Below are 18,147 nucleotides of genomic sequence, written 5' to 3'. Positions count from 1 at the left end.
TGCAGGGTATTCCTCTCTTGTGCTGTCCCTCTACCCTTCAAAGCATGACATCCCTCTCCAAGGGACTGGTCCCTCCTTGCAATATGTCCAAAGTATGTCAGACGAAGCCTCAGAATCCTTGTCTCCAAGCAGCAGCCTGGTTTTACCCCCGATAGCCAGTGGCAATCTTCTATTAGCTGTTCTACTTCCTCATTTTCTCTTTGTAGGTTTTGTTGTAATTAGCCTACTTTGAACCATTTGCTTTTTTAAAAAATAATTTTTAAAAAACCAACAACTCATTGCAGTTAATTTCTGTGTGATTTACTGCCTCTGAAAACCCTGTATAGGGTCAGCCATGGGTCAGTCCCAACTAGCTGGTACATAACAACAACATTCTTAAATCTTCTTGCAGCTATGTGGCAGAGGCTTTCCCATGTTTTGGGGAGTTGAGTCTCTTTAAAGTCCTTAACTAGCCCAAAGGTGGTTCAAGTTCACCAGAGGCTCCATGGGAAAAAGATAGACAGTTTCCTCTTGTATGATTTTCAGCCTTGAAAGCCTCATGGAGGGTCAGCTATATATGTCAGTTCCAACTTGAGGTCAGTATGTGAGTGATAATTCTAACTGCAAGGATCCAGGCCAGATGTCTTGATGGCATCTTGCCCATCACCACGTGCCTGACAGGTTCCCTCAGTTCTATTTGTCCAACCCACTTGGGACAGGTGCCTACATGTGCCATCCCTATCCTGATGGAGTCAAGAAAGCAGAGAAGGACCAGGATCAGAAGAGCTGGTTCAAGTTCTGGGCTTAGTCACAGGGTCTTGGTCAAGTCCTTTCATCTCCTAGAATTAGTTGAGGGATGGTACTACCATTAATTGGGCTCCTTGGTCATCAACATTTCTGCAAACATTAAACGAGAAAGCACATCGTGAGAACGTGCAAAATCACTGCCTGACTGCAGCCTTGTATGTTCACACATCCATTTGTTCCGGAGGACTCAAAGGTGGAAAGGTTTCATTATTTCCCACTAGGATGAGGAATGATCTAGCCTCAAGGCCTTAGATCTCTGAATCAGATCATCAGAGGCAGTTTGGCAATCAGCATCACAGCCCCTGAAATCTGAATCAAAGGAAGTGCTGGCCAAGGTTTCCAGCCCAGCAATTTGCTGAGCTGTGACTGCAGCTGAGCTCCCTGAAGACGAAGTACACACACACACACACACACACACACACACACACACACACAAATAGATAGATTAAAAGGGCCCAACTTAGGTTTCTGAACCATTCCTAAGTATTTCCTTTCTATTTATTATAGAGTAACATTTCTCATTTCTCTAGCTTTCATGAACATACATTTTATACAGACACTGGAAAAAATAGAAAAGCATAAAGATAAAAACATAATGGAAAATATGTGTAAAACCCCATTGCATTGAAGCATAGCCATTAATTGTTTCCTCTGCAAACACTCATCAGGCGTGAAAAATGGGAGTTGATGTCCTGATCAGAATAATATCTTTTCATCGACATCATCAGCATTTTCCACTATCTTCTAAATTTATTTCAAGCAAAATATTCAGCCAGGTTCGTTAATGAGAAGGAACACTGGTGCTATAACCCACATATATATGGGAGCCAGAAGGCTCCGTGGTCTATGGCAGTTCGAATTCACCTTGTTTTCTGAGGAGAAAAGATGGTCCGTCTTCCCCAGGAAGAGGTTCAGAAACCTGGTGAAGGACCACGATGAGTTGGAATCAATTTGATGGTGATAAAGAATCAACTTGATAGTTGTGAGAGTTGATTGTACATCATTCTATTTTAGGGGTTTTAGACCTTTCTTGCCAGTCGTTTAGATGATTTCCACCCATTTCTTGGGAAAGGAAGTAATTGGGCAGTACCAAGATCAACACTTCTTCAGCCTCCCAAATTGTGTAAATACTCAAAGCAGTGACGTTTAAATCTGAAACCTCTACTAATTCTCCAGGCCCCTGGGTAGGTCACTGTCTGAGCTGCCTGTATGTGGCCTGTTGTATGTCTTTGAGCAGAACCTTCCTCAAAAAGAACCCTCACACAGCCATAAGTTGGAGGCTTACCAAGCTGCATGTGGCGGAACGGCAGGGTTCTGGATGCTCAAGGAGGGTGTTGGCTATATGCACCTGGATAGAGACATATATATATATACCTCTTATGTGTGTTTTTAAATGTGCTAGAGATGGGGCAGTGGTTCTGGTTGGTCTCAAACATTTGAGTTTCAAGGTTAAGAGTAAGAGTTTGGGATTTGTAGGTGGTAGGCTCTGCACAGGCATATGATCAAGTCAAGGAAGTGACAAGATGTGAGAGAGATGGTCTAAGAAGGATAAATATAGAGAGGATGATAGGAACAGAGGTGGAAGACTCCTAAACCCATCTGGGAATATAAGGATCACAAAATGGAGCAGGAGAATTCAGCACTATGGCTCTGGAGTGAGACGAATTCAAGTCCATCAATTCCCCGATGTGTGAGATTATGCAACAAAGAGCAAGCACAGTAGTGCACCTTCCATTAGGTGATCATGTGACAAGCCCAGAACAATATCTGGCACATGATAAGCCATCAATAAGTGTTAGTATTGTTCTGTCCAAATGTAAGCTCTGATCTATGAGGGAGAGGTTTCATTGCATTCATAGCTATATGGCCAATACCTGATACATAATTGCTGCTGTTGTTGTTATGTGCCGTCGAGTTACTTACAACTCATCATGATCCTGTGTACAACAGCTCTGAACTCTGCTCTATCCTAAGCCAACCTCATTGTCTCTGACACACCTACCCCCATTACCCCAGTCACTGAGTCAATCCACCTCATGCAGGTCTCTTGTGCTGTCCCTCCACCCTTCCAAGCATGATGTCCCTTGCCAAGGACTGGTCCTTCCAAGTTTGGTAAGACCAAACTTCAAATTCCTTGCCTTCAAGGAGAAATCTGGTTTCATTCTCTACGTGAAAACCTATTTGTTCTCCTAGCAGTCTATGATATATTCAATACTCTTCTCCAGCACCACAAGTCAAAGACATCAATTCTTCTTTCATCCTTAGTCATTGTCCAGCTTTCTGATGCATAGCAGGTAATTGCAAGCACCATGGCCTGGATCAGGAATGCCTCAGTCTCTCGACTGACTTAGTTGCTTCTCAGTACTCTGGAGAGGTCCCTGACAGCAAATTTTCTCAGTGCAATCCATCTTTTGATTTCCTGGCTGCTGGTATCAAAGTGTTGATTGTGAAGGCAAGCAAGCTGAAGCTGTTAATAATTTCAATCTCTTCACTGGCTATGATGATGTTACCTATTAGCCCAGTGGTGAGAACCTTTGTTTTCTTGATGTTGAGCTTCAATCCATATCAAAGGCTGCATCCTTGACCTTCTGCAGCAAGTGCTTCAAGTCCTCCTCAGTTTCAGCAAACAAGGTTGTATCATCTACATAACATAGATTGTTGATGAGTCTTTCTCCAATCCTGATACACATAACTCCTCATAGAGACCAGTCTCTGCGACTATTTGCATATAGATTGAAAAGGTATGGATATAGGATGCATCCCTGGTGTACACCTTTTCTGATTTTGAACCATGCAGTATTTCCTTTCTCTATTTGGATCACTGCCTCCTGGCCCAAGTATAGGTTTCACATAAGTGCTCTGGGATCCCCATTCTTCTCAGAGTCAGCCACAGTTTGTTATGATTCACACAGTCAAAAGTTTTTGCATAGTAGATGCTCAATAAGTATTTATTAGTGGTAGAATTTTCATCTTCACTGTGGGAGACCCAGGTTCAATTCCGGCCAACACACCTAATGCACAGCCACAAGTGTCCGCCTGTGGAGGCTGTGTCTTCCTATGAGGTTAAAGGTTTAGACGGAGCTTTTAGACTAAGGTAGACCAGGGAGAAGAGTTTGCTGATCCATTTCTGAAAGTCACCTGATTACAGACTTGGACCCATAGCTGATTCTCAGGACAGCACAAAATCAGGTAACAGGTTCATTTTATAGAGTTGTTTGGGATCAGGAACCAACTAGATGGCAGATAAGTGTCACAACAAATTATAAACACTGGCATTTTAAATTGATTTCCTGTCTACGTGAGACCAGTGTTCCTACCTTGAGACGTAAGAGTAACAAAGCAGCAACAACAAAACACCATCTTGTCAAACACGATTTTTTTTAAAAAAACAACAACAACATTTGGCAGTAATAATGTTAGGTATAAAATTTCCAGTTCTACCTACAGTGTCACCACATATAGGGAGAAAAGAAAGAAAAGTGGGGAGAACTAGTCACGAATACAAGGAATGTGAAGCTGTCTAATTAGGGGAGCATGGAAATTTTCTTTTTAATTTCTATTAAAAGGCTGATTTCCTGGAACCCCAATTTTTAATTTTTTTTCTTTTAGCACTAGGCTAATCTTTTTTATCCTTGAACTTACGAGCTAGTGTTAATGGGAATAGCGGTTTTGTGCTTAGAAAGGAGATAATATCCATAGACTAAAAATATTGTGTCATGTGGCCATTTGCCAGCGACTCAGTAAGGCTTTCTGTAAAACCTGGCATTCTCTCCTCCTTTTAAAGGCTTGTTTAATCATAGCTGCTCCCCTGATATTCATTCTTGGAAAACAGAAATTAAATAGAATGAAAAGCAGTCGCAGCCCCTCTCTGCCCCGGCACTGGCTAAGAAAAGTCCTGAGTAATCAGATCAATTTCGCTCACAAATGCTTGTTAAACAAGCTCTCTGGTTTCCCTGCTGGGAATATTTCTTTACCATCACCCTAGTGTTTTTCTTTGCAGCTACGCTTTGCTCAGGGGCACAGAAGCTTCAGTTTGGAAGACAGGGAGCCCACACTTCCTGCTCCATTCACCCTTTATTATGCAATGGTGTCTGCAGATAGGAGGGTGAGAGGGTGTCTTTTCATTCTCCTGAACTGTCAGGATCCCTGGAGAGGCCACCCCACCCCTAGCCAACCCCCTACACAGTCTCAATTATTGAGTCAACCAGGTCTGGCTTGGTATCTCTCAGTTACTTTGAGGTTTACGAGGCAAACAAGCAGGAATCCCTGCCTCTTCCCATCTCTCACAGGGCAAATCAGTCAACTTCCAGGCCCCTTTTGGACAAGTTCCCAGAGGAAAGGAAAACAATTCATAGCAGCCCTATAGGACAGAAGGTGGCTGTTGTTACATGCTGTCAAGTCAGAATTGACTCACAGTTGACCCGCCAAGAAATTTTCAGAGGCAGTAAATCACATGGAAAGAGATTGCCTGTCTTTCTCCAAGGAGCAGCTGGAGGATTCAAACCATGTGCCTTTGAGTTCACAGTACTATTCCTTCCCTATTAGCCCATCAGAGCTCCCTGTGAGGCAGAGCAGAACGGTCCAATTTTTGTTGCTGTTTGCTGTTGAGTTGGAATCAACTCAAAGCTGACCCTCCAGTGGGTATTCAGACAATAAATCACACAGGAGGACATTGCGCATCCTTCTGTAGAGCATCTAGTGGATTCGAACCATAGCCTTTGGGATTGCAGAGCAGCTGCTTACCAATCCATTACCATCAAGCCAATCTTTATGGGAAGAGACTGCTCACCTTCTTCCCATGGAGTAGCAAGAGGATTTGAACTGACAACTTTTGTAATTGGCTATAAGATACATTACACCCTATGCCACAAGGCTCCTTAATAGGGCTTCAAAGACCATAAATCTTTATGGGAGTGTTTTTCTCCCTGTAAGCAACTGGTGGTTGCAAACAATAGCATTTCTGTCAGTAGCCCAACACTTAATCAGGTGGAAGAAAGGAGCCTTTTTTTCCCAGGGTCCAGGGCTAACCAAGATCTCACTGTTGTTTTAGTGGTTATCTTAGCCATCTTTCAAACTCAAACTCATTGCCATGGAGTCAGAATCAACTCACAGCTGACCCTTTACTGGGTTTACAAGGCTGTAAGTGACACAGGAAGAGATTGCTCATCTTTTCCACAAGGAACTGATGGTGAATTGAAACTCAGAGAGCTGCAAACTTTGGGTTGGCAGTGAAACTCCCTAAAGAGTAGGTCACTAGTAGCCTAGTAGCAAGAAGCTGCTCTGAAATCCTGAAGACACACGGTTCTTGAACTGTGTCACCAGCTTCTCCGCGGGAGAAGGATGGGCAATCTCCTCCCATGCGATTAACTGCCTCTGAAAACCTTCCAGAAGGTCAGCTATGGGTCGGTTCTGACTGACAGTACACAACAACAATAATAGAAATATCACACGTAGTGGTGGTCACAAAAAGGAAATCATTCTCTCACAGTCTGGGAGGCTGAATTCAGGGAGCTGACTCTATGGGGAAAGCTTTCTCTCTGGACAAAGGTCCTTGACTCCAAGTTTCTATCCCATGATTTTCATGTGACTTGGCACCTATTTTCCTCATCTCTGCTTGCTTGCTTGATCTGCTTTTATTTCTCAAAAGAAATTCACTTAAAACACATATTGCACTGATAAGACCTCTGTAATGTGACAAAATTCACTCCCAATGGGATTATAAACACATTGTCACTGCATATAAACATAGTCATGGAGTTCATGCCAAGACAAGACATTGTCAGATTCCCAAGGCTGTAACTCTGAACACGAGCAGACTGCCTCATCTTCATCCCTTGGAGTCACTGGCAGATTCAAACTGTTAGTCTTTCAGTCAGCAGCCCAACACCTTACCTACCATGCCACCAGGACTCCTTAACCATAGATACAACCCACTGTCCTTGACTGGATTCTGACTTATGACAGCATCAGGTTCTGAATGCAAACCTTAACAGGGCACTCTGGTCTACCTTTCTCCATTGAAGAGGCTGGTGGATTTGAACCACTGACTCCAGTTAGTAGTTCAATATGGAACAGACTATACCACCAGGCCATGCTCAGATATGGTTTTTGGGTTTTTGTTGTTTGGGGTTTTTTTTAGGTCTGTCATGTTGAGTAAGACTCATAGTGAGCCTATGAACAACAGATCCGAACCCTATCCTGTCCTGTGCCATCCTCACAATCTCTGACACACTTGAGCCCATCGTCACAGTCACTCTGTCAAGCCACCCAGTTGAGGGTCTTTTTCTCTCTTTCGTTGTTCCTTCACCTTCCCAAACATGATGTCCCTCTCCAGTGAATAACCTCTCCTAGCAACATACTCAAAGTATATCTGGCCAAGTTTAATCATCTTTGTCTCCAAGGAACAGTCTGGCTACACTGTCTCTAAAACATATCTTGGCGTATTTGATAGTCCATGGGATCTTCAGGACTCTTAGCCAACACCATAGCTCAAAGGCATCAATTCTTCTTCTTCTGTCTTCCTTATTCACTGTCCAGCTCTCAGGAGATGTACTGCACTGTGAAAGTTTGCATTTAGAGCCTCTCCAAGTTACTGAGGAGCAATGATGTTAGTTTGAGGACTAAGGTGCACCTTATTCAGGCCATGGTCTATTCAATCATTTGCTATGTTGCTGAAAGCTGGACTGGGAAATACAGAAATAGAAGGCAGAATGTATAACACATATTTTTTCGGGGGACAATTCAACCCCTAACAATTGTCATTGAGTTATCTTCAACTCATGACAAATCTATGTTTAGCTTCTAGAATTCTATTAGAAAAAAAATCCAGTTGTTATCCATTAAATTTTCATTGGTTTATTTTGAGAAGTAGAGAACCAAGCCTTTCTTCCTTGTCTGTCTTTGTCTGGAAGCTCTGCTGAATCTATCCACCATGAGTGACCCAACTGGTATTTGATATACTGGCAGCATAACATCATGGTGTCCCACAAACCAACCTGGTACAAGTACACTGTGTGAGTCGTGGAGGGGGCTTGCTTAAGCTACTGAGAATATGACCACAGAAGCACCAAGAGGTCAAAGCATAATCAACCAAGATGAGACAAGTTATAAATACGACTTTCTCTAGAAGCCGTGCTGCCATTCCAAAGGCACGTGACTTGAATCCACCAGCTGCTCCTCAGGAGAAGGTTAGGCAATTACCTCCCATGTGAAAATCCACCAGAGGATCAGCTGTGGGTCGGTTCTGACTCGATGGCACACAAGAACAACAATAACTGAGGAAGAAGGGAGGGAGACTGGAGGGAAAGACACAAGGGAGAAAAAAAAATAAAATACTACCGTCAAACACTACCCTCTCCCCTCAAGGAAAAAAAGGAGATCCCAACTGAATGCCTTTTAAGTGACTCCTGCTTGTTTGTTGTTCTGAAAGTAACCTAAGCGGTATAGAGGCAAGTACTTGAATTTTTTTTTTTTAAGAAGAGACACATTAGTAATGCAATAGTTGGCTGATGAAGTGTGGATCCTGTCCCCTGCCATTTGTCACTGTGTTTCATGATCAGCCTGGGTTCCCTTCTGCAGGAATACTGTTTCCAAATCTTTAGGACAGTGATCTCTGTCTATTCAAGAGAAGGCCTGACCCACGGTTGTGAACAATGATCCATGGCTGTGTGTTTCGAATGGGAATTGCCCAATGCCACCATGTTTTCTTTTCTTGAACATGCTAATAAGGACCTGGAGTAGACATGTCTTTGCAAAGACTGTCTGCATTGACTTGTGAGTTATTGGGCAGACGCGAGGAGGGGCTGTATGGGCCAAGGATGGGAGAGGGCAGGCTGGTGCATGGGAAAGAAGAAAGGCACCACTCATTAAACAAAGGAATGGGGAACCGATGGCAGAATATGCCAGAACTTAATAGAAGGGGATGAATAGGAATTGGGGTCAGGAGACCTCAGACAAAATCCCAATAGATTTGGAAAGTCCCAGCCAGCAAGGACCCTTAGTAGGGTCAAGTTCAGGATATGCTGATCCCTCTAGTCCCAGGAAGACTTCTTGGAGCCGGAGAGACAGGAACAAGATGGAAGCAGAGAGAGAATTACTCCCCATTTGCCCTGCCTGTAGCCCAGCTAGTAGCAAGGTTATTGCTCTTTTAATTTAATCCTTTGTCTGGTCTGCTGAAGACAAAGCACATTTCACTTTATGCAAAAGTCCTTCCCTAATGGAAGGGCCAAGAGAAAGCCCCTTAATGGAGGAATTGCTGCACTAGATCACTTTGCCTCCAGCTGTGAAACTGATTAACGTCCTGAGAGTCTCCTAGGAGGCTCAGCTGCCATCACCATGGCCATTTCCAAGCAGAAGAGGAAGGAGGGAGAGTGGAGGCTGGATGGGAGGAGGGGTGGCTTTCTACAGCCTGCATCACATGCAGATTGTTCACATGCAGATTCCCCTTTGCTTTTCCTGCTCCAAGTCCACTATTGGTGCATGCCTTCAGCCTTATTCCACCTGCATCCATCGCAACACAGAAGGTGCATGGGGCCGAGCACCTGACATGAACCTGTGCTGTCACGTGCGGGAGCTTCATGCCACAATGACACGTGACTATCGAGCATCTGTGAGGTGGCTGGTCTGAGTGACGATGTGCTATAAGTGTAGAATACACATTGATTTTGAATACTTCATATGAAAAAGGGTAGAATACCTCATTAATAATTTTTATGGTCACCATATGTTGAAATCATAACATTTGGAGTTAAAGAAAGTGCATTATTAAAATTCCTTTCACCTGGCTCTTTTTATTAATGTGATTAGACATCCCAACTCTTAACTGAAAGGTTGGTAGTTCAAACCCAGCGACAAAGATGTGATAGTCTACTTTGAGTTGAGGTTACAGTATATAAAAGACACGTTGCATTGGGGAAAACTGCTGTCAAAGACCTCTCCAAAGTGTTAAAGAGCAAGGAAGCCAGTTTAAAGACTAAAGTGCATCTGCTTCAAGTCAAGGGGTTTTTTTAAGCACTTCCTATGCATCTGAAAGTTGGATCATGAATAAAGTTGATAGAAGAATCAATGCCTTTAAACTGTGGTGTTGGAGAAAGTATTGAATATCTCATGGACTTCGCAAAGAACAAAGAAATCTGTTTTGGAGAAAATGTAATCACAGTGCTCTTAGAGGCAACAAGAGTAAAACTTAGTCTCTCATACTTTGGGCATGTTGTCAGGAGGGGCTAGTCCTTGGAAAAAAGACACCAAGGTGGGAAAGGTGGAGGGTCAGAGAAGATAGACTGATACAGTGACAGTGACAGTCACAGTGGACTTGAGCATGTCAGAGATCATTGGGGATGGTGCAGGATGGAGCAAGGTCCAGATATGTTCTTCACAGGGTCACTATGAGTCATGTCTACTTGATAGCACATAACCACAGTAACATGAGTCAATGTCAACATGTCAGATTTTTTTACTGCAACATTTTACATTACATGTGGCACTTACTAGATGTTGTTGTTAGGTGTTGTCGAGTTGAGCATGACTCATAATGACCCTATGAACAAAAGATCTGAACCCTATTCTGTCTTGAACCATCTTCACACTTTCTGACACACAAGAGCCCATTGCAGCAGTCACTGTGTCAATCCACCTCGTTGAGGGTCTTCCTCTCCTTCGTGCCAATCCACTTAGTTGAGGGTCTTCCTCTCCTTTGCTATGGACTGGAAGCCTCTTTTGTAAAAGATCAGAACCTGGTGGGTGGGCTTTTTTATTTAAAAGTTGTTTAGGCCCCTGGGGCTGCTGCCCTTGGGCCTGGATTTAATTGTGGTTGAGGAGAACATTTTTCTAAGTGGTACAAAATTTGTCAGTTTGCTGTACTGAGATAACTTGGGGTTGCTGTGATACTGAAATCTGTGCCACTGCTGTGTCAAATGCCATAAGGGTTACCCATGGTGGACAAGTTTTGGTGGAGCTCCCTGATTAAGACAGACTAAGAAGCAGGATGGGTCATGTACTTATTAGATAGAGCTCGTCTAAAAAAATGTACAACCACAAGATTTTAAAAAATTGTATTTTAAAGGAGGGAGCAGGTATCAGTGGTTTCTGGTTTAGCTCCTATTTTGCATAATTAGTGACAGAGTTTCACTTAACCAAACTGTAAGAGGGTTGTAGGATTTGTCGTTTTACAGGAGGTAGTGTTTCAGGACACCCTTGAGAGCTGTTGGGTCATTTCTCCTTCCCCTCCAGCTGCTGTCCTGAGCAACATGCTCACAGAGCCAGCCATTTGAGACATCAGGCAGGAATTTGCATTTGGAAGCACCATCTGTGGGTTCTCACACAGAGGCTGGATGATGTCTGAGACCCTCACAAACTAGGCTGCCCAGCTGCCTTTCTGAAGAGAAAACTAAGCATGGTCCCAGGCCCATCCCAGGCCCAAATCCAAAGAGAGGGCTTTGGGAGGCTGGAGATAGCAAGCCAGAAGTTAAGGTTCTTAGATTCAGAAGCACTTCAAACAGAGGGGCATGAGACAGGGGAGGGTGATGGTGGAGAAGGAGGATCTTTAAAAGTCTGATGTGCTGACCAAGCCTGGGCTAAGCATCTTAGATTTGTAGGGGCTGGGATCTCAGCACTTGTGTTGTTTAAAGCACCCCCTCCTACAATTTCAATTTACAACCAAGATGGATAAATACTCGTTTGGCAATGCCAATTTAACCAAAACTCCTTCTTCAGTTGTTGTTGTTTTTGTTTTTGTTGTTGTTGTTATGTGCCCTCCAGGTGCCTACTACTTATAGCTACCTTATGTACAAAAAGTTCTAAACCCTGCTCCATCCTGTGCCAATCTCACTGTCTCTGACACACCTACCCCCCACCATCCCAGTCACTGACTCAATCTACCTCATAGAGGGCCTTCCCCTCCTGAGCTGTCTGTCCACCCTCCCAAACATGACCAGTCCCTCCTTGCAACGTGTCCAAACTATGTCAGATGAAGCTTCAGAATCTTTGCCTCCAAGGAGCAGCCTAGTTTAACCCTCTCCAGGAAGAACCTGTTTGTTTTCTTAGCAATCCATGGTATATTCCATACTCTTCTCCAACACCACAGCTCAAAGGCATCAATTCTCCTCCTATCCTCCCTAATCATTGTCCAACTTTCTGATGCTTAGCAAGTGATTGCAAAAACCATGGCCTGTATCAGAAGCACCTTAGTCTCCAGAGTGACACAAGTGTTCTTCAGTACTTTGGAGAGGTCCCTAAGAGTAGACTTTCCCATCACAATACGTCTTTTAATTTCCTGGCTGCTGGTGCCAAGAGTGTTGACTGTGGAGCGAAGCAAACTAAACCTATTAACAATCTCAATCTCTTCACTATCCATCCTGATGCTGCCAATTGGCCCAGTGGTGATAATCTTTGTCGTCTTGATATTGAGCCTCAATCCATATTGAAGGCTACAGTCCTTGACCTTCCACAGTCCTGAGGTTCTCCTCAGTTTCAGCAAGCAGGGTTGTGTTATCTGCATAATGCAGACTGTGAATGAATGTTCAACCAATCCTGATGTCACACTTCCCATAGAGCCCAGCCTCCCGGGTAATCTGTTCGACAAATAGGTTGAAAAGATATGGAGATAGGACACATCCCTGGTGTACACCTTTCCCAATTTTGAACCATGCAGTGTTTCCTTGCTCTGTTGTGACGACTGCCTCTTGGTCCAAGTATAGGTTTTGCATTAGCATGATCTTCTTCAGTTACAGAACGTATTACTTAGTGTTCCAGAGCACAGAGAAGCTTATTTCTAGGTATAAAGGTCACAATGTGTTGCTTCCTAGACTCTTATTATTTTTCTCCTAATCTGAGGAAGGTTCTAGACTGTTTGCTGCTCCTGTAGATTGGCTCGCTGTATACTTTCTGTGCAACAGCCAGCTGTAGTAAAAGTGTTAATGACTTCATTGACACTTGTAGAACCCCCTCGCTCCTTCTGCCCCAAATAACCCTAAACTCACTGCAGTTGCCACAGTTTCACCTTGGGGTTCCAAGCAATTGCTCTAGCACCCATTTTGAAGGCACCACTTTTTTCTTAAAGGAGCGACACCAACTACTTCTGCTCCTCACCTGGGCTGCTCCTTTTCCTCAGAAAAGCCAGCACCTGTGTCCTTTAAATGGACTTATCCCAGTGCACACTTTGGAGATCTAGACTAAAGATGGAGGTTTTATAAGAATTCTTTTTCTTCAGTGCTGAGATTCCATGCCTTTTGCCCCCACAGTATCTTGTACAAATTTTCAGCAGTTTTTATATTAAATCATAGTTTCTTGTATGTCCGGGTAATACCTTCCCAGCCTGTAAAGGTGTTGAGACAAATGTGCTTTATTCAACTGTGTCCAAATGTTAGGTGTTATTAAGCAAGTATGACTCATAGCGACCTGATGAACAATGTATTTGAGCCCTGCCCCATCCTGTGTTGTTCTCATCATCTCTGACACACTTGAGCCCACTGCTGAAGTCATTGTGTCAATCCATCTCATTGAGGGTCCTCCTCTTTATTACTGGCCCTGCACCTTTCCAAGCATAATGCCCCTTCCATAATCTTCTGGATCATCTGTCTTGAAAATGAGAACAAAATGTGAATCTCTTCCAGTCTGTTGGCCAAGCAGCTGTCCTCCAAATTTCCTGTCTAACTGGTGTATGGCTGTATCTGTTAGTTGAAACGTATCATCAGATGATGCCCCATAGATATCTAGGGCCTTATTTTTGCCAATGCCTTCAGTGAAGCTTAAACTTCTTCCTTCATTACTATAGGTTCATATTCTTGTGGTACTTCCTGAAATGTTCCAGTGTCACTCTACTGAGAATAAGCTATTCTTTTTAGTATAGTCATTCTGTGTGTTCCTTCCATCTTCTTTATTTTTATATTATACTGGTTTATTTACAAGTTCAGATACATTGTTTTTCACAATGTATCTTTCCCATTTCCTCACCCCCTTTTTAATGCTTCTTGGATCATTATAGATTTTGCCCATAGCATCTCTCAGCATTACAACTTGAGGCTTGAATTTATTTTTCAATTTTTTCAGTTGAGAAATGCCAAGTAAATTCTTCCCTTTTTTAGTCTCCAACGTTAGCTCTTAATAATAATAATAACCCATAATAATATTTTGCTTGGTCTTTTAAAGCTGCCTTTTGAAATCTTCTTTTACTTCAGCATCTCTTCCCTTTGTTTTGGCTTCTTCCTGCTCTGGTTTAATTCTCATAGTTTCTTCTGACATCCGTTTTGCTTTTTCTGTCTCCTCTTTTTAGTGACCTTTTGCTCTCTTCATGCATGACATCCTTGGTATCATCCCATAACTCCTCTGATTTTTCAATCATTGGTGTTGCATGTCTCAAACTTGTTCTTGAGATGATTTTTAAATTCAGGTGATGTAGATTTAAAGTTGTGTTTTGATTCTTGTGGACTTGTGTTCAAATATACTGACTAAAACATAGCAGATGGCCAGTAACTATTGAAATAAATATTTCACTGAGATACTATTCTTTTGTGGCAGACCTAAACCCCACTCGGAATCTTTCTGGTCACAGTGAAGCAACAGTAACCACAGGACACAGTTCTGGTCAACGAGAAGTAAGCAGAAGTCCCCTGGTAGAGCTTCCAGCAAAGTTTTTCCTTTTCTTTCCCCCCAAAAGGAACAGACTGGCCAGTGATGCTTGTTTTACCCTTTATACTTTCCAACTTTCTTTTTTCCTCCTTGCTTGGAACTCTGAGGTGAAGACTACAGATACAGCAGCCATCTTTTATAACCATGAGGTGAACAAAATTAACAAACTGTTGATGGGTGAACAGTAAGATAGGAAGCGCACACATTCCAACAGCATGCCTGAGCAGCTAGCTACGTCAGCTCTGGGCTGCGTGCCTACATTTAGATTCTTATCATTGGAGAGAAAAAAAAATCTGGTTTCTGATTCTGTGTTAAGGGAATGACAAAGATGTTTCAAACTGATACAATAAGTACATCACTGAAAAGTCCACTTTTAAAGCATCTAGCATTGTTCCTACTCAGAGAAATGGTGGTTCAGAGGTAGATTTCTTGGCTTCCATGTGAGAGACCCAAGTTTGATTTCTGTTCAATGCACCTCACAGTCACCACCCATTTGTAAGGAGAAGCCAGTGTTGCAGGATTAACAGGCTTCAGAAGAATGTCTAGGCTAAGACAGATGAGGAAGAAAGGCCTGCCAATCTACTTCTACAACTCTGCCAGTGAGAACCCTATGGATCACTATGGTCTGGTCTGCAGCTGACCATGGAGATGGCACAGGACTTGGAAGCATCGTGCTCTGCTAAACATGAGGTGATCAAGTATTAGGGCAGATTCAATTGCAGCTAACAATAAGCATCGTCCTGGTACCAAATGAGAAACCAGTATGTGTTTGCATATCCACTCACGTATTCATGCAAACATTGATATGAAGGAGTCTTGAATTAAAGCATGAATGAAGGGATGATTTGCTTGGCAAAGGCTCATCTTCTAGTGAAACTACATTTATCTTTAAGATGTGTCCAGTTAACTTAAACTAGCTTTCAGATTCTATAGAGCCTGTTGTTTTTGGTAATTACCATTGAGTCAGAACTGACCCTCCAGTGGGTTTTTGGAGACAGCAAATTGCACAGAAGGAGACTGCTCACCATTCTCCCTTGGAGCAGCTGGTAGATTCAAACCAGGGGCCTTTGGGTTGGCATTGCAACTCCTTACCACTAAGCTACCAGAGCTCCCTCTATGGAGTTTGGAGATGCTATATTAATGCTAAAGTTAATTGCAATGCTCACTTCCTTCCCTTAGGAGAAGTAGTCCTGCTGAAGCTGCAAATCGTGTTGCTAACAGTAGAGACAGCCTCCTGGTGTTAGCTGTCACTGCGTGTCTGTTTCAAATGTTCTCTTTTCTGGAGGTGGTGGCATTTCCAAGAGTGTGGCCTACTCAGGTTTCATTGTTAGGCATCAGCTTCCTTTCGTTCCCCGTCCAGCTGTGGGGAGGACAGCCCAGTGGGCACAGAAAGGAGCTGAGATGGCTAGGTCCAGTCAAGAGGCTTAGTGGTGACAAGAGGTGCCCTGTAGCTGATTAATGAAGCTGATTAAAAAGGGAGAGAAGCCAGATTAGCTATCTCAGACTGAACTAGGAGGCAACACTTTAAAATCCTTTCCTTCTTGACAGCCTGGAATTCCTGGGACTTTAAAAAACAAACAAACAACCCACAACACTTGACTCTAAGCAGCTTGTCTTCTGAAAAGGATGGATGTGATCCTTGCCATCCATGCCGTCAGCACATTTTCACTTACCCTGAATTCCTGAGCTGAAACGCGTGCGTACTTCAGTCCTATGAATGTTTGGCTTTAGGGCACATATTTTTGCTCACTTTTAAAATAAATATAGATGGATCTTTATTAGCTTCACTCAAAAAATATGAAGCTATTTTTAGATGTCAGGCAGGGTGCTAAGTCAGTGGTTCTACCTACATCATCTATATACGCTCACAATTTCCCTATTGAAGTCTCTCTCATTGATGCCGAGTGGGAACCAATTCTTAGCTGACCCTCCATTGGGTTTCCAAGCCTGGAAATCACACAGGCGGAGACTGTCCATCCTTCTCCCTCAGAGACACTGGTGGGTTTGAACCAAACTCCCTACAGACAATGTCCCTAGAGCTCCCCTCTATGGTGGTAGGTGCTGTTAAGGTTTCCATTTTACTGACCAACAGTTGGGAGACCAGGGAGAGAAAGAGCTTGCAGAGATCATACAGAATTATGAGTCCAATCTGGAATGCCTATCTCCAAAGCCCCCTTACTCATTCCAACAATATTCCTTTATACTGTGTGCTTTGGAGGTAGTCAGACTATGCCCCCCCCCAATTCTACTCACCAGCTCCTACCCCAAAACTAAGACACCAGGCCATTAGACCCTCATATCAAAGCCAACCCAACAAGTACCTCTTCATTTTAACAAAGAAACTTACACTGAGAGGTATGTTTTGACTTGTGTCTTCTGGATCGAAGGCCTCCACTTGGTAAATCAGTCCTGGCTTTGTGCCTTCTGTTATGTAGAGCTCTAGGCCTGTGGCCACATCCAAAGGGGAGGAAATATTTTATTAGGTAAAGCAAATGGAGAAATCCAACACTGAGATAGCCAAACACTTTCATAGGGGGTCAAGGTTATTAACATGGTGGAAAAGAGGAGTCAATAACAAAGGTCATGAGTAAAACCACTGGCTGACTTGTGTGCAAGAAAGTCTATCCATTTACATGAACACATGGATTAATAAAGAACTAGGGACAACAAAGGTGGTGGCAAGTCTTCATTTATTTCTTCCATTAAGAGATTACCTGGAGAACTGTGTTTGGGAGACGGGACGAGTGAACTGACAAAGGAAGCTTGTTGGAAAGTAAACACAAGGAGGAACTTCCAGTGTAAGCTGAGGCCATATTCCAATGTGTTTTGTACAAATTACTCATAAACTAGATGATTATAATATCTCAAGGTGAACTTAGATCTCATAGAAATTTCTAAAACTCCACTAGGTTCTGGTGACCTACTGGTCACCCATAGGTCAGATCCAACTCTACAGTACACAACCATAACAAATAGAAAAGATGGAAGTTCAAATCCACCCAGAGGCACCTCAGATTAAAAGTCTGGTGAACTACATCTGAGGACATCAGACATTGAAAAGGCTACAGAGAACAGCTGTGCCCTGACACATAGAGTTACTATACATTAGAATCAGGCTGAACATAACTAGAGGTTTGTTTTTCATTAAAGAAATGTTTACTGATTTCCTGCTATGTGTATCTGAATATTAATAAGAACAGGGATGGATAAAAATTGGAGAAGGGAATTTTATAGAATTGGGTGGGGGTACAGTTTTAAAATTAGTGGTTAGTGAAGGCTTCCTGAGGAAGGAACACTTGAGTTGAGACTCATAAGGAAATGAGCTCTGGGAAGAGGCATCTAAAGCAGTAACTGTAAAGGTGTTGAGACAAAGTTCCGTTAGCCTGTTGCTGTCTAGTTGATGTCAACTCATAGGAATTCTATTGAGTAGCTTGGAACCTCCCCACCTGCCTTCCGAGGCTGTAATCTTTACAGAAGCAAACTGCTACATCTTTCTTCTACAGACTAGTTGGTGAGTTCAAACTGTTGACCTTTCATTCACTTATCAGTCAAATGCTTCCCCACTGTGCCACTAGGACTCCATCAGGTTGCGTCACATCTGGGGTAATCACAGATCAGTAAGGAGACCAGTACAGAACAGATGTAGAACAGATGGTGTAGGGAGAGCATGGGGAAGAGTACAGGCATAACTGTGACTGGGAGGATTCTTCTAGATCTGAGGAAGCCATAAGGCGTATT

The 18,147-nt window shown here is 43.0% G+C and overlaps 1 protein-coding gene across 1 annotated transcript in view; it reads right to left on the bottom strand.

Annotated features, from left to right (window-relative positions):
• The window catches only part of CDHR3 (cadherin-related family member 3), a 96,901-nt gene that overhangs the window by 57,830 nt on the left and 20,924 nt on the right, over positions 1-18,147 (bottom strand). The window contains exon 5 of the mRNA XM_006882685.1: positions 16,757-16,854. Within this exon, the coding sequence (XP_006882747.1) occupies positions 16,757-16,854 (98 nt within the window). The remainder of the gene's footprint in view (positions 1-16,756; positions 16,855-18,147) is intronic.

Source organism: Elephantulus edwardii, unplaced genomic scaffold, assembly GCF_000299155.1.
Source record: "Elephantulus edwardii isolate Elephantulus edwardi_28Jun2011 unplaced genomic scaffold, EleEdw1.0 scaffold00022, whole genome shotgun sequence".
NCBI classification, from domain to species: domain Eukaryota; kingdom Metazoa; phylum Chordata; class Mammalia; order Macroscelidea; family Macroscelididae; genus Elephantulus; species Elephantulus edwardii.
This window is presented reverse-complemented; position numbering and strand designations above follow the sequence as displayed.